Source organism: Salmo salar, chromosome 13, assembly GCF_965601325.2.
Source record: "Salmo salar chromosome 13, fSalSal1, whole genome shotgun sequence".
NCBI classification, from domain to species: domain Eukaryota; kingdom Metazoa; phylum Chordata; class Actinopteri; order Salmoniformes; family Salmonidae; genus Salmo; species Salmo salar.
The window spans coordinates 106,254,280-106,279,178 of NC_138303.1; the positions used below are offsets into that span (position 1 = coordinate 106,254,280).

General features: G+C 42.9%; 2 protein-coding genes across 7 annotated transcripts in view; one reads left to right on the forward strand and one right to left on the reverse strand.

Moving 5' to 3' along the window:
• Positions 1-24,899, forward strand: part of sema4d (sema domain, immunoglobulin domain (Ig), transmembrane domain (TM) and short cytoplasmic domain, (semaphorin) 4D) — a 100,928-nt gene that overhangs the window by 8,444 nt on the left and 67,585 nt on the right. For 4 of the 6 annotated variants that reach the window (XM_014138877.3, XM_014138879.3, XM_014138876.3 and 1 more), the window contains exon 2: positions 5,996-6,106. In XM_014138877.3, the coding sequence (XP_013994352.3) occupies positions 6,069-6,106 (38 nt within the window). In that variant the 5' untranslated portion in view covers positions 5,996-6,068. The other 2 variants (XM_014138875.3, XM_014138873.3) reach the window with 2 other exon arrangements.
• LOC145859986 (uncharacterized) overlaps positions 8,643-24,899 on the reverse strand; it is a gene marked incomplete at its 5' end in the record, with an annotated part of 30,690 nt that continues 14,433 nt past the window's right edge. The window contains one exon of the mRNA XM_082959671.1: positions 8,643-8,700. Coding sequence (XP_082815797.1) covers positions 8,643-8,700 — 58 coding nt within the window. The remainder of the gene's footprint in view (positions 8,701-24,899) is intronic.

A 24,899-nucleotide genomic window follows, 5' to 3' on the forward strand; every position in this document is an offset into this window, starting at 1 on the left:
GAAGGCAGGCAGGCAAGTCCACTAGATACTCCTATTGTTTGAGTAGGGCTGCCAAAGAGGCAAGGCTGCTCTGCTCTCCGTGTGTTGGATGAGTGGGCTTTTCCCTCCTTTTCTTATTTCTGTCGCATTTTTGGACAGACGGTTGAATCATTTATTGTTGCTGGAGAGAAGGAAGGAGCGGTATGGCTGGAAAGAGGAGGAGGTGACTGCTGCCTCTGGAAAGAGGAGGAGGTGACTGCTGCCTCTGGAAAGAGGAGGAGGTGACTGCTGCCTCTGGAAAGAGGAGGAGGTGACTGCTGCCTCTGGAAAGAGGAGGAGGTGACTGCTGCCTCTGGAAAGAGGAGGAGGTGACTGCTGCCTCTGGAAAGAGGAGGAGGTGACTGCTGCCTCTGGAAAGAGGAGGAGGTGACTGCTGCCTCTGGAAAGAGGAGGAGGTGACTGCTGCCTCTGGAAAGAGGAGGAGGTGACTGCTGCCTCTGGAAAGAGGAGGAGGTGACTGCTGCCTCTGGTGGATGCTTGTATTTTTTTCTTCTCTTTGTCATGGTCAGCAGTGTTGTCACTGGTCATGCTAACATCTTGGTAGGGGGTTGTGAAGAGTGGAGCCACCAACTGCTACTCTCCCCAGCTGGAGGAGCTTCTGACTGGGCTACAGAGCTTGGTAAGAGTCCGTTATCATAAATACTACCAGGACTTGCATGGGACAACAGACACTGGACGGAAGCAGCATAAATGTGACCAATAACACTTTATTGTTGAGAACATGTCATGATCAGTTTGTCTTTGGAAGTCGACTACTACGCTCCACATTCGAAGTAAGCTTATGCATATGGTTTTAGTGTTTTTACATATTTTCTCTGTCTGGATGTTGAATTATTCAGTGTTTTTGTTTCTAGTGAAATCTCCTGGTGCCTGCATGTGATTTTAAAACTGTTTAGCACCACCGTACTATCGGTGGTGAGGTATTCCACTTGATTCTTATACTCTTTAGTTACAATAATATTTATGCCTTTTTAAATGAGCTTATTGACTGTTTATTTACCGGTAGTTAGATCTGCAAGGGGTACATTTGTACAGGCTCTAAAAAGAAATGGCCTTTCTAATGTCCTTCCTCTACCAGGCTATACAGATGGGATTTATTTGCTAAAGTGACCTATTCCTTTTTGAGGTTTTGTTACAGCAGGACATGGAAAAAGTTGTGAAGCTACTCGCTGTGTGTCATTATTTTACCCTGACAAGGAAGCTGGTATTTTTGGTCTCTCCCTGTAGAGATGCTTGTTTTCCACCTCATTATTGGGTATGGGGGATACTGTTTTCGTTTGCAGCAGCCAGCCCAGTCAGTGTTGCCTTGCTTCACAAGATCAAAGCCAGTTAACGTCTTTTCAAGTGCTATCGCTGCACTTCAAAGACTCTGGGCTCGTGCCTCGGAGCTCTCAATTCCCCGAAATAGCAGTGGTAGCACAGAACAGATAGCCATGCAGCCTTTTGTCATTCATGTGCCATCTTTAAACATCACAAGGATCAAGTGATGTGTGATTTGACACCACCTCATTATTTTCCATTTAATCCTACATGTACAGAGTGGAAAATGCAAATAGAAATTGTTGACATCTTTTTTTGTGTGGATGTCTGTTTATCAGAGATGTAGGTTGGGTCCCCCCTTTTGTTCATAAAAAAAAAAATTATATATATGATGCTCTTTTTGAATTCCTGCTGTGGTAGTGAAATTCACATTTCTTGATGAGCCTCCATGAATTCTATTGGACAGATCTTTATAAAATAGAACATTTTCAATCACCTAGATGATGGTTGAACTAAGGTAAAGGAAAACAACAGAATTGACTTCGAAGTCTGCACTTTCCTTGGAAGCTCTTTGATACCTGAAACTAATTTACGCATTCATCTATGCAGATATCAAGATATATTCTTAAAATTCCACAGTCCTACCCTTTTAACAGTTGCTTTTCCCCCTTGGACATACTTTAATGGAATTTCCTCTCCGCAAGGCAAACTGCAACGCTTGCCATTTTTCCATTAGCGTCTGCAGCACTGAGCACTTTGACAATTGGTTCATGAACAACTGCATTGTGGAAAACCCTCTGCTATCTCTGCATATTTCAAACTTTTCCATTATTGGCTGTAGGAAATTGACTAGAGAAAATAGTGGTTATCGCCCCACACGTTCTGGGGTAGTCTAATCTGCCGGCCCAAGAGACCCGTACAAATGTTGGCAGGCACAGGTCAATGTTTCTTTTCTTACATTTTTTCTTTACAGAAGAATTGAATGCTCAATTGCTTATGGGTAGGGGCTGGGGTGGACCTAAAGACAAAAAGGAGACCTGTATATTGTAGAGAAGATTTGAGCTTTACTGAGTTATAGACATAGAGGTAGGACCAGGAGCATAGACCTAATTGAAGAATGTCAGCCATTCTGCTGCCTTATGTTATTGTAAAGAGAGGGCCTGTCTTGACGGGGAGGAGCACCGAGGGGACTGGGGCCAGACTACTTGCCCTAAGACATGGCTGTTAATTTGGAACGCCATAGGAATCTAATCTCAAGCCATGTCCCAGGGCAGGCAGACTGCATCAGACATCCTAACCTCACTAACAAGGTGGACGGAGGCAGACAGGAACACTAGACGACAGCCAGGCAACCCAGCCAGGATGGTTTCCCCCCCAGAGAACCAGTCATTGTCTCCAGGTTCCACAGCTAGAGGCTGTCTGGGTCTGTATTTATCAAGCCTCTGAGTAGGATCTGTTTTGCTTTTTATACTGGGCATACACAACCTCTAAAATCGTAACAACTTGGACGTGCCCACATATTTCCCTAATAAATGTTTTCTTGTCCCAGATCTTCTGTTCATCCTCAACCCCAGGATGTGGGTGCTCACATTACATGATGATTTCCTAGTTGATCCTGCCCTGTGTTTCTCAGAGGCACAAAATATGGCGTGGACAATATGGATTTACATTGCTTTGACTTTTTCCACATTTTGTTATGTTACAGCCTTATTGTAAAATGGATTAAATAGTCCTCCTCAATCTACACACACTACCCCATAATGACAAAGCAAAAACAGGTTTTTTCGAAATTTTTGCATCTTTTGGCAGCGACTACAGCCTCGCGTTTTCTTGGGTATGACGCTACAAACTTGGCACACCTGTATTTGGGGAGTTTCTCGCATTCTTCTCTGCAGATCCTCTCAAGCTCTGTCGGGTTGGATGGGGAGCGTCGCTGCACAGCTATTTTTCAGGTCTCTCCAGAGATGTCCATCGGGTTCGGGCTCTGGCTGGGCCTCAAGGACTTTCAGAGACTTTCTCCCCCCATTGCTCAGTTTGGCCGGATCTAGGAAGAATCTTGGTGGTTCCAAACTTCTTCCATTTCAGAATGATGGAGGCCACTGTTTTTGGGGACCTTCCATGCTGCAGAAATTGTTTGGTACCCTTCCCCCAGATCTGTGCCTCAACACAATCCTGTTTCGGGGCTCTACGGACAATTTCTTTGACCTCATGGCTTGGTTTTTCCTCTGACAACTGTGGGACCTTATATAGACGTATGTGTGCCTTTCCAAATAATGTCCAATCAATTGAATTTACCACAGGTGGACTCCAATCAAGTTGTAGAAACATCTCAAGGAGGAGCAATGAAAAAATAAATTTCAAGTCTCATAGCAAAGGGTCTGAATACTTAAGTAAATGAGTTATTTCTGTTTTTTAAAACCTGTTTTCACTTAATCAGTATTGTTTATATATATATATATATATATATATATATATATATATATATATATTATATATATATAATTATATATATTTTTTGGAATCAGGCTTCAACGTAACAAAGTTGAAAAAGTCAAGGTCTGAAAACTTTCCGAATGCACTGTATTGTTCTACAGTAGGACTTGGAGGTGAGAACTTTTAATATTGAAAAGGAAGCAGCGTTCTCCCCACAGCACAATCAATCTCATTAATTATGACTAAACCCGCCTATTTCTACATTTTATCTTATTAAAATCAGTTTTTAAAACTTATCTTAACCACACTGCTAACCTTATGCCTAATCTTAAATGAAGACAACAAAAAATGAATGTTTACGATATATAGTCAATGTTGACATAGTGGCTGTGGTAACTAGTGACAACCTATGTGTTGTTGATTTCCTCTTGGTCATTGTTTTGATCTCACATGCTGAGCGCTCATTGGCTACTGGCAGTAGGCCGTGTCCAATTTAAGTCGTAGCTCTGCTCCTACTACAAGATGCAAAACCAAAAACGTCTGACATGTTAGAAAATGCTCAGGACATCTGACGGGGGTCTGTAGGAAACAGCCATCATCGGGGTGTCCTTAACCCACTAAAAATACCCCAGTCCCGACATACTGATCCTAGCCTAAGTTCATAGGATTTCACCCCGATTGTGAAAATTTAGTCTGGTGACGGCAAAAACGACGACGCATTTTTGTGGTGAAATCGTGTACTGCCCGGCATTAAGTCATAATGAATCAGATTTGTTATGGACCAGGTAGGACCTGATCCTAGATCAGCTCTGGTCTGGCAGCTCCAACGGTACACTTTATTGCTTGGAGCATCTCTGTTATGGTATCCACACCAGCAGTCCTAAACCATTATGGCTTTTTAACATTGCTTTTGATTAGGTGGTGAAGTATATCTTGACCTACATGTTGTGTGTGATCATTCAGTAATGTCAGACCAGTGTAATTGTCAAAAGGCCTATTGTAAGTCTGTCTACTTGCTGAAAATGGCAGTAGCCAGGCCCAGTTTTTTAGGCTAAAAGAGCGAAAACCCATCTAGCTGATTATCTACCTATCCCTCTTCAGGATAGGTGTTGGATATTTTTTAGCGTATGTGTTGACATGCGGATGGGCCTAATCTATTTAGCTAGTGTGTTACTATTTTAATCTTTTTATGGAAAGATAAGCTGATAGACTTATGGCTGATTCTGCTGATGCATTACTGTACACTGAGGACACAGCTTAGAGCTCTAAGGTTAAGCGCGTGGCAAATAAAACATTCCAAATTAAAATGTTGTCACCAACATCCTAATGAAAATCCAAAATTGAGCAGGTTTTCATTTCTTTTTAATATCAGAGCTCTATTGCAGGATAAACTCTACAGGATTAGAGAATGTGCTCTGCATAATGATTTATGCCTTTTTTTTTTTTTACACCGATTTTATGATACAACTGCAGTAGTAAATAATGTTAACACATTTTACATCACTATACTATAGGTGTCTTTTTTTATTTAGAAAAACACTTCTACAATGGCGTCATTGGCATGCATAAAGAAATGCTTTGTGTACTGTAGTCAAGTGCCTTTCGGAACCCTTGTGTACATATTGCGCCACGTGATGACTGTTAACATTGATGCAACCATAGCAAACACATGTACACTGGATGGTGTAATGCATTTTCATCAGGTAATGACATTTTGTTGTGGTGAAATTTGATTTAACGAAACGTTTCGGCAATTTATGCCCCGAAGAATATCCTAGACCACTCTTTCCAGCCGTCTGGTTGCCTGGTGGATTTCTCAGTGCTAGAATCACAATTTATGCTTGGCGGCTTCAGCTGCGCTGGTAGCCATGGCAACTGTATCCCCCACAAGTTGAAGACCAATCCTTGCCTTTGCTAATTGTGAGCAAGTCGGGCTTGTCTGCAAGTTATCCTCAGCCTGTTCAAATGTCTTTTGTGCTGAAACACAGGGTGTTGTAATAAGTGTTCCAGAGAAGCTTAGTGTCCATATTACAAGCAAGGGAAATACCTACCGGGCCATTTTTAAAGGGCATTTTTAGGTTTTCTAGTCAAGTATATGCATGTTTTTTTTTCTTCATGAAAAGATAGGGTGTTGTGAGTTCCATGTCAGCAAGTAGCATTTTATAAATGCTATAATGACACATGTAAAGCTGTTGATGTTTCATATGAACTCATTGTTCCTCTTCCTATCCTCCTCCTCTTTACCTCTTCTCTCCCTTCACAGATCTGTGATGTAAACCATCTCATCCTTCACTCCCCTGTTTCAAGCTACTGTGCAGGACAGAAAAGGCCGTTTCATGAATCAATATTCGCTAGTTGAAGCCATGACAGACAAGTAAGTTCTTGTTCCCATTGTCTGCATGAAGGTTCTAGAAAGCGTCCACTGTCTTCTCTCGTGCCTGTTTTGTTGGATGAAGTAAGAGGATGTCACCATCATGTTAGTGTGCCTTTTTATTACGCTTTCCCCGCCCATGCAATGCTTTGCATGCCAAGAGGCAGGAAGAGTGGGCTAGTGTAAGGTTAGTGCTACGTCACATGTGGTGGAGGTTATACCAGGCTGGGTTAGTGCTAGTGATGTAGCACTAACCCAGCCTGGTATAACCTCCACCACATGTGATGTAGCACTAACCCAGCCTGGTATAACCTCCACCCCATGTGACGTAGCACTAACCCAGCCTGGTATAACCTCCACCACATGTGATGTAGCACTAACCCAGCCTGGTATAACCTCCACCCCATGTGACGTAGCACTAACCCAGCCTGGTATAACCTCCACCACGTGATGTAGCACTAACCCAGCCTGGTATAACCTCCACCCCATGTGATGTAGCACTAACCCAGCCTGGTAAAACCTTTCTGTTTTCTCCCAGAAGACGTATGTGATTCTCATGGGGCCTCATTTGCATCCTCTTCATTTGTTATGTTCACTGTTGCTGCTGGCTCGCTTGTTGCTGCTGACTCGCTTGTTGCTTCTGGCTCGGTTGTTGCTGCTGACTCGCTTGTTGCTGCTGGCTCGCTTGTTGCTGCTGGCTCGCCTGTTATTTTCCATTGGAACGCTGGAGTTCCTCTGTAGCCTATATAATACTCTTATGTTGAGACGGAGGCAATAAAATGCTAGCTTGTCACGTTTCTGGCTAATAAAATGCTAGCTGGTCACGTTTCTGGCAAATAAAATGCTAGCTTGTCACGTTTCTGGCTAATAAAATGCTAGCTTGTCACGTTTCTGGCTTGTAATTGTCACTTGGGCGTCTAACACTAATTGTTCCCTCTAGAGTTTTAACCAACTACCCTGTTGCAAACATCTGCCTCATACCTAATCATACTGTAGTTATATTGCACAATTTTGATACCATGTCATCTTAGTCTAACATTTTGAGACATCTCTCTTGTTAGGGATATACTGTATGTATCCCTACAGTATGTGGGTGTTGACAGGAGAGCTGGGCTATATGGACGAATCAAAGTTCATTGGCCGCGTACACAGTTTTGCAGATGTTTTGTTAAAAAACGTGATATCCAATTGGGAGTTAGTCTTGTCCCATCGCTGCAACTCCCGTACGGATTCAGGAGAGGCGAAGGCTGAGAGCCATGCGTCCTCTGAAACACGACCACGCCAAGCCGTACTGTTTCTTGACACACTGCTCGCTTAACCCGGAAGCCAGCCACACCAATGTGTCAGAGGAAACACTGTACAGCTGGCGACCGAAGTCAGCATGCATGCGCCCGGCCGCCACACGGAGTCGCTAGAGCGCGATGGGACAAGGACCTCCCAGCCGGCCAAACCCTCCACTAACCCGGACGACGCTGGGCCAATTGTGCGCCGCCTCATGGGTCTCCTGGTCGCGGCCGGCTGCGACACAGCCCGGGATCGAACCGCATCTGTAGTGACGCCTCTAGCACTGCGATGCAGTGCCTTAGACCGCTGCGCCACTCGGGAGGCCCAGTTTTGCGGATGTCATCGCAGGTGAAGCTCCAGAAGGGCAGCAATATCTAGCAACACAATGACGACAACAACAACACACACATCATCCGATGGTCTTAATTATTTGATTAACTTATCAGAACGAGCAGTGTCATAGTCTGGAATATAAATATATACAGTACCAGTCAAAAGTTTGGACACACCTACTCATTCAAGTATTTTTACTATTTTCTACATTGTGAGGACATCAAAACTATGAAATAACACATGGAATCATGTAGTAACCAAAAAAAGTGTTAAACAAATGTAAAATATATTTGAGATTCTTTAAAGTAGCTACCATTTGCCTTGATGACAGCTTTGCACACTCTTGGCATTCTCTCAACAAGCTTCACTTGGAATGCTTTTCCAACAGTCTTGAGGGAGTTCCCACATGTGCTGAGCACTTGTTGGCTGCTTTTCCTTCACTCAGCGGTCCAACTCATCCCAAACCATCAATTAGGTTGAGGTCAGGTGATTGTGGAGGCCATCTGATGCAGCACTCCATCACGGTCAAATAGACCTTACACAGCCTGGAGGTGTGTTGGGTCATTGTCCTGTTGAAAAACAAATGATAGTCCCACTAAGCGCAAACCAGATGGGATGGCGTATTGCTGCAGAATGCGGTGGTAGCCATGCTGGTTAAGTGTGCCTTGAATTCTAAATAAATCACTGACAGTGTCACCAGCAAAGAACCCCCAAACCATCACACCACCTCCTCCATACTTCACGGTGGGAACAACACATGCAGAGATCATCCGTTCACCTACTGTGCGTCTCACGAAGACACGACGGTTGGAACCAAAAATCTCAAATTTGGACTCATCAGACCAAAAGACCGATTTCCACTGGTCTAATGTCCATTGCTCGTGTTTCTTGGCCCAAGCAAGTCTCTTCTTACTGGTGTCCTTCAGTAGTGGTTTCTTTGCAGCAGTTTGACCGTGAAGGCCTGCTTCATGCGGTCTCCTCTGAACAGGTGATGTTGAAATGTGTCTGTTACTTGAACACTGAAGCATTTATTTGGGCTGCAATTTCTGAGGCTGGTAACTCTAATGAACTTATCCTCTGCAGCAGAGGTAACTCTGGGTCTCCCTTTCCTGTGGCGGTTCTCATGAGAGCCAGTTTCATCATAGAGCTTGATGGTTTTTGTGACGGCACTTGAAGAAACTTTCAAAGTTCTTTAAATTTTCCGCATTGACTGACCTTCATGTCTTAAAGTAATGATGGGCTGTCATTTCTCTTTGCTTATTTGAGCTGTTCTTGCCATAATATGGACTTGGTCTTTGACCAAGTAGGGCTATCTTCTGTATACCAACCCTACCTTGTTACAACACAACTGATTGGCTCAAACGCATTAAGGAAAGAAATTCCACAAATGAACAAGGCACACCTGTTGATTGATATGCATTCCAGGTGACTACCTCATGAAGCTGGTTGAGAGAATGCCAAGAGTGTGCAAAGCTGTCAAGGTGGCTACTTTGAAGAATCTCAAATATAAAATATATTTTGATTTGTTTAACACTTTTGGTTATTACATGACCATATGTGTTATGTCATAGTTTTGTCTTCACTATTATTCTACAATGTAGAAAATAGTAAAAATAAAGAAACCCTGGAATAAGTAGGTGTCAACTTTTGACGTGTGTGTGTGTGTGTGTATGGACAGTATGTGAATAGAAAAGGTGTGTACAGCAGTAGTTACATAGGATGAGCCATGACTAGAATACAGTATATACATATAAAGTGGGTAAAATGTTATGAAAACATTAGTGTCCAGTTTTCAATGACTATGTACATTAGGGCAGCAGTCTCTAAGGTGCAGGGTAAGATACTGGCTAGTGACTGTTTTTTTTTTTTAAGGTCATGGGAACAGGCCTGTTTCTAGGGTGGCTGAGGTCCTTGATGATCTACTTGGCCTTCCTGTGACATCGGGTGCTGTAGATGTACTGGAGGGCTGGCAGTGTGCCCCCGATGATGCGTTTAGCTGACCGCACAACCCTCTGGAGGGCCCTGCAGTTGCCGTACCAGGCGGTGATACAGTCTCGGTGTGAAGGACCATTTTTCAGGTCCTCAGTGATGTGCACACTGAGGAACTTGAAGCTTTTTAACCCCTTCCACTGCGGCCCCGTTGATGTGGATGGGGATGTGCTTTCTCTGCGGTCTCCTGTAGTCCACGATCAGCCCCTTCATTTTGTTGATGTTGAAGGAGAGGTGATTTACCTGGCACCACTCCACCAGGGCTCTCACCTCCTCCCTGTAGGCTGTCTCAGCATTGTTGGTAATCAGGCCTATCACTGTTGTCGTCAGAAAACTTGATCATTGAGTTGGAGACGTACGTGGCCACGCAGTCATGGGTGAACAAGGACTTCACCCATGACCACTTCAAAATGACAGAAGTGAGTGCTACGGGGCGATAGTAATTTAGTTCAGTTACCTATTCTTTCTTAGGTACAGGAACAATGGTGGACATCTTGAAGCAAGTGGGAACAACAGACTGGGATAGGGAGAGAATGAATACGCAACCCATTTCAAGAAGCTAGGCATCTGTCGCACATCACTACTTCGCAGGAGAGGCTTTTTAACGTATTTATTTAATGTGTTTTGGGGCAGAAATGCCTTCTGGAACTTTGCTGTGCCTTAATAACAAATGTGTATACTGTCTATAAATGCCAATAAAATGTAAAGTTCCTAGTTGGTTTAGGTACAGAAAATGTCAGGAACCTTCCTGCTAGGCATGATTAGCTGAGATAATGGATGGGCTGGATATGCCGAGAGATGCGTTTGGATTGGTCTGCCATGTAGCATGCTTCTGTCTATAACATGAGCTGTTCAGTATGTGTAGATAATTCTTGCTATCGCTGCTTTTTGAAAGATACAACGTAAGTACATCACTGGGGCCAAGCTTCCTGACATCCAGGACCTATATACAAGGCGGTGTCAGAGGAAAGTCCAAAACATGGTCAGACTCCAGTCACCCTAGTCAGACTGTTCTCTCTGCTACCGCACTGCAAGTGGTACCGGAGCGTCAAGTGTAGGTCCAAAATGCTTCTGAACAGCTTCTACCCCCAAGCCATAAGACTGCTGAACAATTAATCAAATGGCCACTGGACTATTTACATTGACACCTCCCCCTTTTTGTTTTTACACTGCTGCAACTCGCTTTTTATTATCTAGACTAACCTGTACCTTGCACATTGATTCGGTACCCCCTATATATTGCCTAGTTATTATGTAATTTTCTTGTGCCTTTTTATTATTTTTTACTTTAGTTTATTTAGTAAATATTTTCTTAACCAGCAACGCATTTCAAGAAATAGAGTTAAGGGCTTGTAAGTAAGCATTTCTCGGTAAGGTCTACACCTGTTGTATTTGGCGCATGTGAGAAATAAAATTTGATTTGAGGCCATGGAGAATTGCAGAATTGTTGATACTTCTCTCAATTCTGCCCTGAATTTATTAGGCGTTATCGACGAAGATCAGTGGGAAAAAGTTGTAATGGACTACTTTCTGCGCAGTCAGTGTGTACCGGAGTGACTTGACACAACTGGCCAAACAAGCTGCACTACATGACCAAAAGAATATGGACACCTGCTCGTCGACCAACTTATTCCAAAATCATGGGCGTTAATATGGCGTTGGTCCCCCCCCCTTGCTGTTATAATAGCATCCACTCTTCTAGGATGGCTTTTCCACTCGATGTTGGAACATTGCTGCGGGAACGTGCTTCCGTTCAGCCACAAGCGCATTAGTGAGATCAAGCACTGATGTCGAGCGACTAGGCCTGGCTCACAGTCAGCAGCGTTCCAATTCATCCCAAAGGTGTTTGATGGGGTTGAGGTCAGAGGTCTGTGCAGGCCAGTCAAGTTCTTCCACACCGATCTCGACAAACCATTTCTGTTTGGACCTTGCTATGTGCTCGGGGGAATTGTCATGCTGAAACAGGAAAGGGCCTTCCACAAACTGTTGCCACAAAATTGGAAGCACAGAATTGTCAATGTTATTGTATGCTGTAGTGTTAAGATTTCCCTTCACTGGAACTAAGGGGCATAGCCCGAACATGGAAAAACAGCCCCAGACCATTATTCTTCCTCCACCAAACTTTACCGTTGCACTATGCACTGGGGCAGGTTGCGTTCTCCTGGCATCTGCCAAACCCAGAGTTGTCCGTCGGAATGCCATATGGTGAAATGTGATTCCGAATCCACTAATTTGAAGAGATGTCCACATACTTTTGTGTAGCTACAAATCAAACAGAAAAGACGCTGCCGTGAAGCGCTCATCCATGTGTAAGAACCTATCTACTTTTTCAGATATATATATATATATATATATATATTTTTTTTTTCATTGCAAGTTACAACGTACTGTTAACTAGCTAGCGAACATTTGCTTGCTGGCTCGCTAGCTTAACGTTACGTGTATGAAATGTGTAGTAATATTATCAGTATCTCACAAAGCCATTTTCATTGCTAGTTATAACTTAGTTGATTGACTTTAGCAACCTGCAGATACATACTGCAGCTTTTCATTCATGGTGACTAGCTATGACAATCAGTTTTTACTGTTGGTATGGGTTGGGATTATGGTTCATGTTTTGCTGATAACTTGATGGGTCATGTACATCAGGTGTGTCTGTGGTGTGTTTACGGCCACCTGGGTAACTTGAAGGGTCATGTAATCATCTGGCGACGTGGTCTTTTGTTTAGACATGTAGCTAGCTAGCTAAAGAATGCACCATAATCCCAACCCATAGTTACAGTACAAACATCATAGCTAGCCAACATGCATGAATTGCTGGCGTACGACTGTAGGTCCCTAAAGCTAACCAACTAGGTTTAATGTACATGTCTAGACAATAGTGACCACTTAGCCTGGGAGGTGGTTCTAGCACTTTTTTTTTGTCACATTGACCCATCAATTTAACAAGTGTGTCTCAGTAAGCATCTAATAATTATAAAATATTTTTATCTGGACACTTTCAAAGTCAGATTAGGATAAAGGCCAAGGACTAGATAATGTGTATTTTTTTACCTGGAGTTTTCTTTATTGTAGGCTACTATTTTTCACCACTTTTAGTCTTAATCTTTGGTTGTTTTATTACACTACCTTCCTCAGTCTGTTTAGCACATGGCTTCATGTGAATCCTTAAAGAGATGGGTGGGGAACACGACCCCACCAAGCAGCACTGCTTCTGGACATATTGCTTGATTTAGCCCGGAAGCCAGCCGCACCAATGTGTCGGAGGAAATGCCGTACAGCTGCCTACCGAAGTCAGCGTGTATTGTGCCCAGCCCGCCACAGGAGTCGCTAGAGCGCGATGGGACAAGGACAACCCGGTCGGCCAAACCCTCCCCTAACCCGGACGATGTTGGGACAATTGTGCGTTGCCTCATGGGTCTCCCGGTCGTGGCCGGCTGTGGGACAGCCTGGGCTTGAACCAGGATCTGTAGTGACGCAGCACCATAGGCCGCTGCGCCACTCACCCATTTTGTAGCTCTGAGTCTCTTATTTTTATCCAATGTAAAATTTTGCTACATAAGATCGAGGCGATCGGTCACATATACAGTTGAAGTCTGACGTGTACATTCACCTTAGCAAAATACATTTAAACTCAGTTTTTCACAATTCCTGACATTTAATCCTATTAAAAATTCCCTGTCTTAGGTCAGTCAGGAACACCACTTTATTTTAAGAATGTGAAATGTCAGAATAATAGTAGAGAATGATTTATTTCAGCTTTTATTTCTTTCATCACATTCCCAGTGGGTCATAAGTTTACATACATGCAATTAGTATTTGGTAGCATTGCCTTTAAATTGTTTAACTTGGGTCAAACATGTCGGGGAGCCTTCCACAAGCTTCCCACAATAAGTTGGGTGAATTTTGGCCCATTCCTCCTGACAGAGCTGGTGTAACTGAGTCAGGTTTGTAGGTCTCCTTGCTCGCACATGCTTTTTCAGTTCTGCCGACAATACCTTGACTTTGTTGTCCTTAAGCCATTTTCCACAACTTAGGAAGTATCCTTGGGCCATTGTCCATTTGGAAGACCCATTTGCAACCAAGCTTGAACTTCCTGACTGATGTCTTGAGATGTTGCTTCAAGATATCCACATCATTTTCTTTCCTCATGATGCCATCTATTTTGTGAATGGCACCATTCCCTCCTGCAGCAATGCACCCCCGTGTTTCACGGTTGGGATGGTGTTCTTCGGCTTGCAAGCATCCCCATTTTTCCTCCAAACATATCGATGGTCATTATTGCCAAACAGTTCTATGTTTGTTTCATCAGACCAGAGGACATTTCTCCAAAAAGTATGATCTTTGTCCCCATGTGCAGTTGCAAACCGTAGTCTGGCTTTTTTATGGCGGTTTTTGTGCAGTGGCTTCTTCCTTGCTGAGCGGCCTTTCAGGTTATGTCAATTATTGGACTTGTTTTACTGTGGATATAGATACTTTTGTACCTGTTTCCTCCACACCTTCACAAGGTCCTTTGCTGTTGTTCTGGGATTGATTTTCACTTTCTGCACCAAATTACGTTCATCTCTCGGAGACAGAATACGTCTCCTTCCTGAGCGGTATGACGGCTGCGTGGTCCCACGGTGTTTATGCTTGCGCACTATTGTTTGTACAGATAAGTTGTACCACGCTCCAGGTGTTTGGAAATTGCTCCCAAGGATGAACCAGACTTGTAGAGGTCTACATTTTTTTTTTTTTTTTTTTGTCTTGGCTGATTTTCCCATGATGTCAAGCAAAGAGGCACTGAGTTTGAAGGTAGGCCTTGAAATACATACACAGGTACACCTCCAATTGACTCAAATGATGTCAATTAGCCTATCAGAAGCTTCTAAAGCCATGACATCATTTTCTGGAATTTTCCAAGCTGTTTAAAGGCACAGTCATGTAAACTTCTGACCCACTGGAATTGTGATGCAGTGAAATAATCTGCCTGTAAACAATTGTTGGAAGATTTACTTGTCATGCACAAAGTAGATGTCCTAACCGACTTGCCAAAACTATAGTTTGTTAACAAGAAATTTGTGGAGTGGTTGAAAAACGAGTTTTAATGACAACAATCTAAGTATGTAAACTTCCATGAACAGCCAGCTAGCCTGCACATGCTCTTAGGACGCCGTCTGGGCTGGCAGCCTTGCAAGGGTTTACTCACGTCGGCCACAGAGATTGGGAGCACGCATTACTCGTGCGCGGCGGGGGCCCACTTCAGCGACTCTATTTTCCTCTACACGGGCGAAAGAGGTGTTTAGCTTGTGGGAGCAAGGCGTCAGTGTCTGACATGGCTGGCTTTCCCTTTTATAATCCGTGATTGTCTGGAGTCCCTGCCACATCTTGTCTGAGGCAATTAATTGTGACTCCACTTTGTCCCTGTACTATCGTTTTTTCCTCTTTGATTGCCTTACGGAGGTCATAGCTGTTCTGTTTGTACACTTCCATGTTCCCAGGCATTTAGCCGTGGTTAAATGCGGTAGTTTACGCTTTCAGTTTTACGTGAATGCAGCCATCTACCCATGGGTTTTTCGTTTGGATAAGTTGTAATCGATTCTGATTGGTCAGACCAACATTGAACTGTTTTTACCATGAGTGCTTCCTGCTTAGTTTCTGCCTATAGGTAACAGTATAGCTTCCGTCCCTCTCCTCGCCCCTACCTGGGCTCGAACCAGGGACCCTCTGCACACATCTACAACTGCCTCCCACGAAGCATCGTTACCCATCGTTCCACAAAAGTCGCAGCCCTTGCAGAGCAAGGGGAACAACTACTTCAAGGTCTCGAAGCGAGTGACGTCACCAATTTGAAACGCTATTAGCGCGCATAATAATTTAAGAAATTGCACCAAAAAAAGCCAAATACTGCAAAGTTGGCTTGGAGCTAGAAAACGCTCGACCGGGTCTGTCGGCACCACTGTCAAAATTCCAGATTGAGATAAATTGCCTGCATTGATGCGATACAGGTAAATGGTGCGATAAGTTGAACTTTACTGGAGCCATGCAGTGTGCACAGAGTCAGCGACGCCGTTCTCAATGGTTACAGCTGTGATATATACACACACGCGCAGCACCCTGACAGAAAGAAGTTAACCCCTTCAAGGCCAGGGTATGTGGAGTTGGACTGGTTTCATCCACAGGCCCTAGACTGATAACATTCCTCTGCATCAGTGGTAGCCTACAGCACACAGTTTAATTTTGAAAGTTTGAATGTGTTCATAAGTTTTTAAATGCATATAGAATCATAGAAAATATTGCTGAAAACCGACAGATCATTTTGATACTGAGGCAGATCCGTTTTTAACTAGCTAAGCCTTTACCAGCCCGTTTTTGTAGAACAATGTACGTCTGCCTGTATTTCTACATGTGTGCAGAATGAAAACTTAGATGGTTTTGAGTTCAGTAAGTAAGTGATGAGCTTGTTGACAAGCTGTCCGGCAGATCAAAGGTTTCTTAGCAACCAGCATTGGGGGTGACGGAGGCCCCAGATTTAGTAGTTCATTGTTCTGCCTGTGCTGGTCAGTGTTGTAGCACAATTGTTCGTTTGGAAGAATGATAAATGTTCCTGCCAAAAGGAAGGGAAAAGAAAAGTGGGAGAGTGTCCCCCGTCAGTGGTCCGGGAACAAAGACCCCCTCAACATGGGACTACTTAAGATTCATGCAGCTCTGATCGGCGCTGTTGCTGCTGAACAACCCCACTAACCCCCCGCCCATCCCAACACATCCCATCTCATTTTTATCTGGCATGCTTTCCAGCAGCAAACAATTACATCAGCAGACATCCCAGTAAATATGTGCAATCTGATGGAAGGCAACTCCCCAAATATTAACAGCCTAGTAGCTAGAGGCCTTTTGTAGGAAGATGGAACATCTTGATTAGTTTGTCTTGAGGAAAACTAAATTCTATTACTTCCAGCATGACATGTCATTTTTTGTTTTAATAAAATGTGAATCCTGTATAAATCTCTGAATCTACCACAGTATTAGAATAACTTTGAATTCCAAGTAAACAACCTACCCCATTTGGAAAAATTCCATGTGCTGCACATTGTTTCAGTTAGTCGAGAGATTAGTCATATCTTAAACTGGTTGTGGAAGCTGTTTTTTAAAATGATCTGCTTCAAGTATTCCCAGATTGTAAATACAGCCTTGCTGTTGTGCACCATTCCCTCTGTTGTGTTGTTTCTAAAGCCAGATTTGGGTTTTAATACTTGTAGACAGGGATTATTTCTGTTGAAACCCGAACCTTTGTAATCCACCCCAGTGCACAGTGCAGATCAGAAACCAATTGTCCTCTGGGTACACCTCTTTGCTGATTGTGAACACTGGGGATTTCACCCAGTCATTTGTTTTGTTCTGTATAAAGAAATAGTTTTACTCAAGTGTTGGTTGGCTGCATTGCACCGATGGGGACAGAATCTAGGACAGAAATGCTTACGTAGATTACTCCAAATGTAGTTTACACAGCTAGGACTAGCTAGTTGCATGCGAGTACACAGATTTAAAACCTGATGGGCCAGTCCTCCACCCGGCAAGGCCTAATCACCAAACAGTCAGATAACAAACATCTGCTGAGCCAAAGTTGAACTCCTAAACTAGTCTGTATTGGATTGGGACAAAGCCTTTTCAATCTCTGTGAGCAAGGTTATCCGGCTCTTCTAAGCCACCAAGAGCAGAGGCATCTGATGGGAGGAGAGTGCGAACTCAGTCGGTATACTCTTTTTAAAGCCTCAGACACACCAAGGATTTTGACTGCCGATAGATACTTAGAACCTCGACCCAGAGTGTCAGCAGTCAATGTTTGTTGTTTAGATGGAACAGATCAACTGCCTTGAGCCTCGTTAAAATACTCCAGACCACAGGGTGGCAGTAGCATGGCTTTCTTAAGCTATGTTTGGCTTGTAGCTTTGCTAATGTTGTTGCCAGCTAACTAGATAGAATTTGTAGTAAGCGTTTGTTGATAACTAGCGTCACTAGCTATATTATATTACAATGTATTCGTTTTTTTTGTCAAACAGCTGCCTGTAAGCTTCCCAGAGTTACTGGAGTAGCTATGCTAACTGGCGAATGGTGACGCTAAAGTTAGCTAGCAACTTGCAATGGCAGTAGGGCCTGTGGGATAAAGGAGAGGGGCTGAAATTATTTCTTAATCTTGCTAGATAGCTTGCTAGGTAAATCATTTAGTGTTGTGTGCATTGTGCTGTACTTACCACCCCATTTGTTTAATATGAAGTGTGTGACTGCTTGGCCCAGAGCAAGCTAATGCCAGCTAGCCAGAAAGACTAGAACTTAATTGATACAGTGAAACATGAAAGCTTCCTTAAAATAACCATATTTCCCACCCCACCCCCCAAAAAACATGATTCCCTATAATGCAAGTTAATAATGAGCAAGCGCACATTAACAAAATATGCTTAAAGTACTAAACTCCTTAGCTAGATGTAGAATATGTAAAGACATGCTCTAGGGAAAAAAAGTATTATGCCGCGATTTTGATTGTTTCATCAGGATTGCTTGAACATACTTAAAATAATAATTGGCTACTTTCCCAGTGTAATGAACTTTTTTACATTTTCCTTTCGGCTCCCCCACTTAGAGGTCCGTGCTCTCGGATTGGCTCAGTCAATTTGTCGGCCACTGACAGGTAGGCGACACTACAAGTACAACCGAACGGTTTGTCGGTACCAGGTCAGTACTCAGCAGACAGTGTTTATTTGTTTTTTCGAGCAAGAGAAGGAACGGCAGCCTACTGTGCTAAGTACGTTTTGGTGGTCTGTTTTCTTGGTGTGTCTGACCTCTAAACCCCGTCGCAGGCTTCCCAGTCGAAACAACAGTTCGTACAGTTGAAGTCGGAAGTTTACATACACCTTACCAAATACATTTAAACTCCAGTTTTTCACAATTCCTGACATTTAATCCTAGTAATAATTCCCAGCCTTAGGTCAGTTAGGATCACCACATTATTTTAAGAATGTGAAATGTCAGAATAATAGTAGAGAGAATGATTTATTTCAGCTTTTATATCTTTCATCACATTCCCAGTGGGTCAGAAGTTTACATACACTCAATTAGTATTTGATAGCATTTCCTTTAAATTGTTTAACTTGGGTCAAACGTGTCGGGTAGCCTTCCACAAGCTTCCCACAATAAGTTGGGTGAATTTTGTCCCATTCCTCCTGACAGAGCTGGTGTAACTTAGTCAGGTTTGAAGGCCTCCTTGCTCGCACATGCTTTTTCAGTTCTGCCCACAAATGTTCTATAGGATGTGGTCAGGGCTTTGTGATGGCCACTCCAATACATTGACTTTGTTGTCCTTAAGCCATTTTGCCATAACTTAGGAAGTATGCTTGTGGTCAATTTGCGACCAAGCTTGAATTTCCTGACTGATGTCTTGATGTTGCTTCAACATATCCACATAATTTTCCTGCCTCATGATGCCATCTATTTTGTGAAATGCACCAGTCCCTCCTGCAGCAAAGCACCCCCACAACATGATGCTGCCACCCCCATGCTTCACGGTTGGGATGGTGTTCTTCGGCTTGCAAGCCTCCCCCTTTTTCCTCCAAACATAACGATGGACATTATGGCCAAACAGTTCTATTTTTGTTTCATCAGACCAGAGGACATTTCTCCAAAAAGTACGATCTTTGTCCTCATGTGCATTTGCAAACCGCAGTTTGGCTTTTCTATGGCGGTTTTGGAGCAGTGGCTGCTTCCTTGCTGAGCGGCTTTTCAGGTTATCCAGGCTGTATCACAACTGGCTGTGATTGGGAGTCCCATAGGGCGGCGCACAATTGGCCCAGCGTCGTCCGGGTTTGGCCAAGGTAGGCCGTCATTGTAAATAAGAATTTGTCTTCCCTGTTGCTCAGTTGGTAGAGCATTGTGTTTGCAACGCCATGGTTGTGGGTTCGATTCCCACGGGGGGACAGTACGCAAAAAAAAAAATGTATGAAATGTATGCATTCACTATTGTAAGTCGCTCTGGATAAGAGTGTCTGCTAAATGACTAAAATGTAAAAATGTTATGTCGATATAGGACTCATTTTACTGTGGATATAGATACTTTTGTACCTGTTTCCTCCAGCATCTTTACATGGTCCTTTGCTGTTGTTCTGGGATTGATTTTCACTTTTCGTACCAAAGTACATTAATCTCTAGGAACGGTATGACAACTGTGTGGTCTCATGGCGTTTATACTTGCATACTATTGTTTGTAAGTATAAAGGATGTAAGGATGAAACCAGACTTGTGGAGGTCTACAATGTTTTTCTGAGGTCTTGGCTGATTTATTTTGATTTTCCCATGATGTCAAGTGAAGAGGCACTGAGTTTGAAGGTAGGCCTTGAAATACATCCACAGGTACACCTCCAATTGATTCAAATGATGTCAATTAGCCTATCAGAAGCTTCTAAAGCCATGACATCATTTTCTGTCATTTTCCAAGCTGTTAAAAGGCACAGTCAACTTAGTGTATGTAAACTTCTGACCCACTGGAATTATGATAGGGAATTATAAGAAAAATAATCTGTCTGTGAACAATTGTTGGAAGAATTACGTGTCATGCACAAAGTAGATGTCCAAACCGACTTGCCAAAACTATAGTTTAACAAGAAATTTGTGGAGTGTTTGAAAAATGAGTTTTAATGACTTCAACCTAAGTGTATGTAAACCTCCGACTTCAACGGTACATATATTACGACTTTTTTTGTTTGTTTTGGTGTTTGGAAAGGGTTTTTTCAGCTGTAGCTGAGGTCTATGCCCCTTTTTGTTGGTGATTGGTCAACAGTAGAGTTGGGAATATGGACAGGTTTCTTCAAGTGTTTGCTGTCATTCAACAGAAGAAGAGAGTGCAGCTAGGTCCTACTGTCTGCAGTGCATTAGTAGTTTTCATGCACATTTGTTTTCACTTGAAATACTTCACCAAACATCTTAGCTAGATTGCGCAACTAAGACCTCTGCAAAAATGACAATGAATAACAGACTTCTTGATTTATCTTAGATTAATTCAGACTATTTTGAGGAAGTGTTACTGGCTATGTTGCTATAGTGGCTCTAAGGACAAACCAGTAATGTTGTTTTTTACACGTTTTTCAGCCAAAGTCCTTTGGGAGAATGACGTTCGCTTCACCTAGCCGAGTTCTGCTAGGAGCAAACCAAACCTATGAGGACGCCAACTCACCCACAGTCTCTCTCTTTCTCCCCATTTCCCTCCTCTTCTCTGTCAACCCCCATTCTCTCTCCGTGGCTTGTAACCGCCCCTCTTTTCTCTTTCTCCCCTCCCCCACTTCAGCATGTTGACAGGGCTGTCAGGGGAGTGTGGATGTTGGCAGGTTGTGTCCCAAATGGCCCTGGTCAAAAGTAGTGCACTATATAGGGAATAGGGTGCCATTTGGGACTGAACCCTAAGCATGACAGCACAGATGAGAATGTGGAGCAGGCCGGGGCGGAGGGTATTGGTGATATCTTTACTGGAAAGGCCACATGGCCAGGGTATGAGTGGCGTTCCCCAGTCGGTCTCAGCTAGTCCACCATGCGTGTGAAGTGTATTCATATCAGTGTCAGGGGGAAGTCATAGCCACAGCTACATATAGAGAAAGAGGCCAAGGCTCAGGAGTTGGGCACCAGCCTGTTGCTGTCTGAGATGCTTCGAGGTTCATCTGAGTGTGACTAGTAGTTAATATGACATTGTGTTCCACCTGCTTCCTCTCTCTCTTATAGGGCAGGCTCAGAGATTCATCAAGGCATAGACTGACTATATCTACAGACTATATCCATCAGGCTACCTACAGGAGATCTGAACTTTACTTCCCTATTTATTTAACCTTTTATTTAACTAGGCAAGTCAGTTAACACATTTTTATTTACAATGACTGCCTACCAAAAGGCCTCCTGTAGGGACGAGGGCTGGGATTAAAAAATAATATAAAAATATAGGACACAACACACATCACGACAAGAGACACCAACACTACATAAAGAGACCTAAGACAACATAGCATGGCAGCAACATATGACAACATGGTAGCAACACAACATGGTAGCAACAACATGGTAGAAGCACAAAACATGGTACAAACATTATTGGGCACAGACAACAGCACAAAGGGCAAGAAGGTAGAGACGATACATCACGCGAAGCAGCTACAACTGTCAGTGAGAGTGTCCATAATTTGTGTCTTTGAATGAAGAGATGGGAATAAAACGGTCCAGTTTGAGTGTTTGTTGCAGCTCGTTCCAGTCACTAGCTGCAGCGAACTGAAAGGACGAGCGACCCAGAGGTGTGTGTGTGTGTGTGTGCGCGTGCTTTGGAGACCTTTAACAGAATGTGGCTTGCAAAACGGGTGTTGTATGTGGAGGGTGAGGGCTGCAGTAGATATCTCAGGTAGGGGGGAGTGAGGCCTAAGAGGGTTTTATAAATGAGCATCAACCAGTGGGTCTTGCGACGGGTATACAGAGATGACCAGTTTACAGAGGAGTATAGAATGCAGTGATGTGTCCTATAAGGAGCATTCAACTTGAAATCAGGTGTCACGGCCCAGTGAGTTCTAGCAGTCTGTTTGCCATGCGTTTGTTGTGAAGTAGGCCATTTGTTAAAAGTGAAATGGCGCCTCTTATTCAGCATCGCTCATCAATTAGAGATGTGGACCCCGTGACACCCTGACTTCCTCCGCTCTGTCTGCCGTGTCACCAGGGCCGGGCAGGGGTCTATGGGTGCGTGGCACTGGTCAGTCAACGCTCAATTGAGATGTGTCTGGAGCCGGTGCCCCGTTTTGTGGGAGTCAAGTGAAGCCTGTTTCCTCAGTATGTAGAGGGGGATGTGACCCCTAACCTATAGCTCATCAATTTGGTGCCCTGTCATCTCCTCACAAACTATTGATGATGTGAGCATTGAGAGGCAGGAGGAGCCACAGTTGAGATGTGATCATGGGGGTGAGGGAGTGGGACACCGCACAGGGCGATACCTTATTTGGGGTGTTGCTGTCTTTGTTGTGACGGTTTGCTAAAGCCACAGGCTAGGAAGGAAGGAAGGAAGGAAGGAAGGAAGGAAGGAAGGAAGGAAGGAAGGAAGGAAGGAAGGAAGGAAGGAAGGAAGGAAGGAAGGACATTCAAGGTATTGGTGTAAATAGCCAAAATAAGTCACAACGCTTTTGAAACCAAAATGATGTGTAAGTGATGACTATGTTAACTGAGACATGAGTTTAGATTAAAAAACATTGTCAAAGTTCAGTGGCGCATGCATTCTATACGCAGTTTAAATATACACTGACAGGCTTTTGAATTACAAAGGAATTCCCCAGTGGCCTATCTCTGCAATGTATTGTGTGCCATATAGGCTATTTGAAATGGACAGGACAAAGAACATATAATTTTAAAAGCCATATAATTTGTTTTATATACATTTTAATCTATTGTTATGTGCCCAATTCTCTGCATGACTTGATAAATTGTCCGTTGTTTTGTACAGTAACGCATCCCAAAAAATGCTAATTAATTCAATGTTTGGGTAGCAATTCTGTGACCTGATTTCAATTGTCTGGAAGATTGTATCTTATCATGGGATAATGATCTCTGTTGCATTGCCAGGGGCTGAGGGCCGTGCAGTACAATGGAAACCCTTCTTCTTTGAGTTTCATCTCATATTTCTTATTTTCATTTAGCCTTTTATTTAACCAGTATATAATATTTTGAGTTTAAGACATGTCTATTTCAAGAGACCTTTTTTAAATGGTAATGCCAGTTAGTTTCCTTGTCATTTTTTATATTTTTTTATTCATGAGATTAACATCCACTTGCCAAAATATATGAATGTGTTCAGAGTTTGAGTTACAAAGATGGAATGCTAATGTTGCTGTATCTATCTTAATGTTTACACCTGAGTATTTTGTGGTTTTGAATCTAAACCATCAAAGGTTAAATCAATAGGCAAGCCCATACATTTTTTTTGTGACAGGTTTTAATGATCTATTTTGAGTTGAGTGCAGCAAGGCAGGGCTTAGTTTCTGTTCTCTTGAAGGGGGGAAATGCATTCACTCTTTTGAAGTGCTTTAATTTTGCGTATGGGGGATTGGGAAGCATACACAGGGAAAGTGTTGTGAATTAAGGTTTGACCATCTGTCTGCAGAAATGAGTTCTACGTTCTTTCATCTCTTTATTAATTCTGCTTGTATTGCAGCCAGAAAGAAACATTTTAAGATTTTGTGTGAATGATTTATTTGTTTGCCACTATTTCAGAGAATACATTTTTATTCAACAAACACTTGTAGAACTTTCTGTGAAGCACATTCAGAATATTCTTTGTTTTCAAAATGGTAATGCCGTTGATGTGCCATGGGAAAATATTTATGTCACGCCTGAGATTTGACAGCTGAAAAACAAATGGCTGTAATGTTAAAGCATCAAATTTCCCAGGATTTAAAAAAAAGTTTATTATTTCAGTACTGTTTTTGTGCTTCGACCATTATAATAACATGTTCTCCAACATAACCAATTAGGTAGCCATAAGAGACTATAGCGTTAAAGATGCTGTCATGGGGTTAGAGGGATCTCAGTATATTCTCAGGCTCTGAATAGAGCTTTCTCTGGCTGCTAATCACACAAAGCCTACAGCTGGTGGGAGTTGTAGGCAGAGATGCACACTGATTGACATTTTCCCCTCGGACTCTTGTAAGGGTGGATAATGTTATTACTCTAATGTATAGATTGAGAACGGACAGGCCAAGGCTGTCCTTTCTAGTCTGTGGTGTTCTGTTCGTCCTGTCCTATACAAAGATTCTTTATTTTGTATGGTTGTTAGCTTGGTTCCAGATCAGTTTTTTTTGTGGTCTTTCCAACGCCTATAGTTTGTCATGCCAAACACAAACTGATCTGGGACCAGGCTATATGATTATATCCTTAAGTAATGAAAGTCACTAAAACGACAAACACAGCAGGCAACCAACATGTAATTTCACAGAATTATTAAATGTTCCCCTGAATCCTCTCAATGTTGTACAGTCTGCCACTGTGTTTTGAGTTAATGATCAAACTACTCTGTCGTTCTGGGCAGTGTATTGTGTTATGGATGATGTTTTTTTTTTCATATGCTGGCTGTGTGTGTGTGTGTGTGTGTGTGTGTGTGTGTGTGTGTGTGTGTGTGTGTGTGTGTATATGGTATATTTATTACTCTACA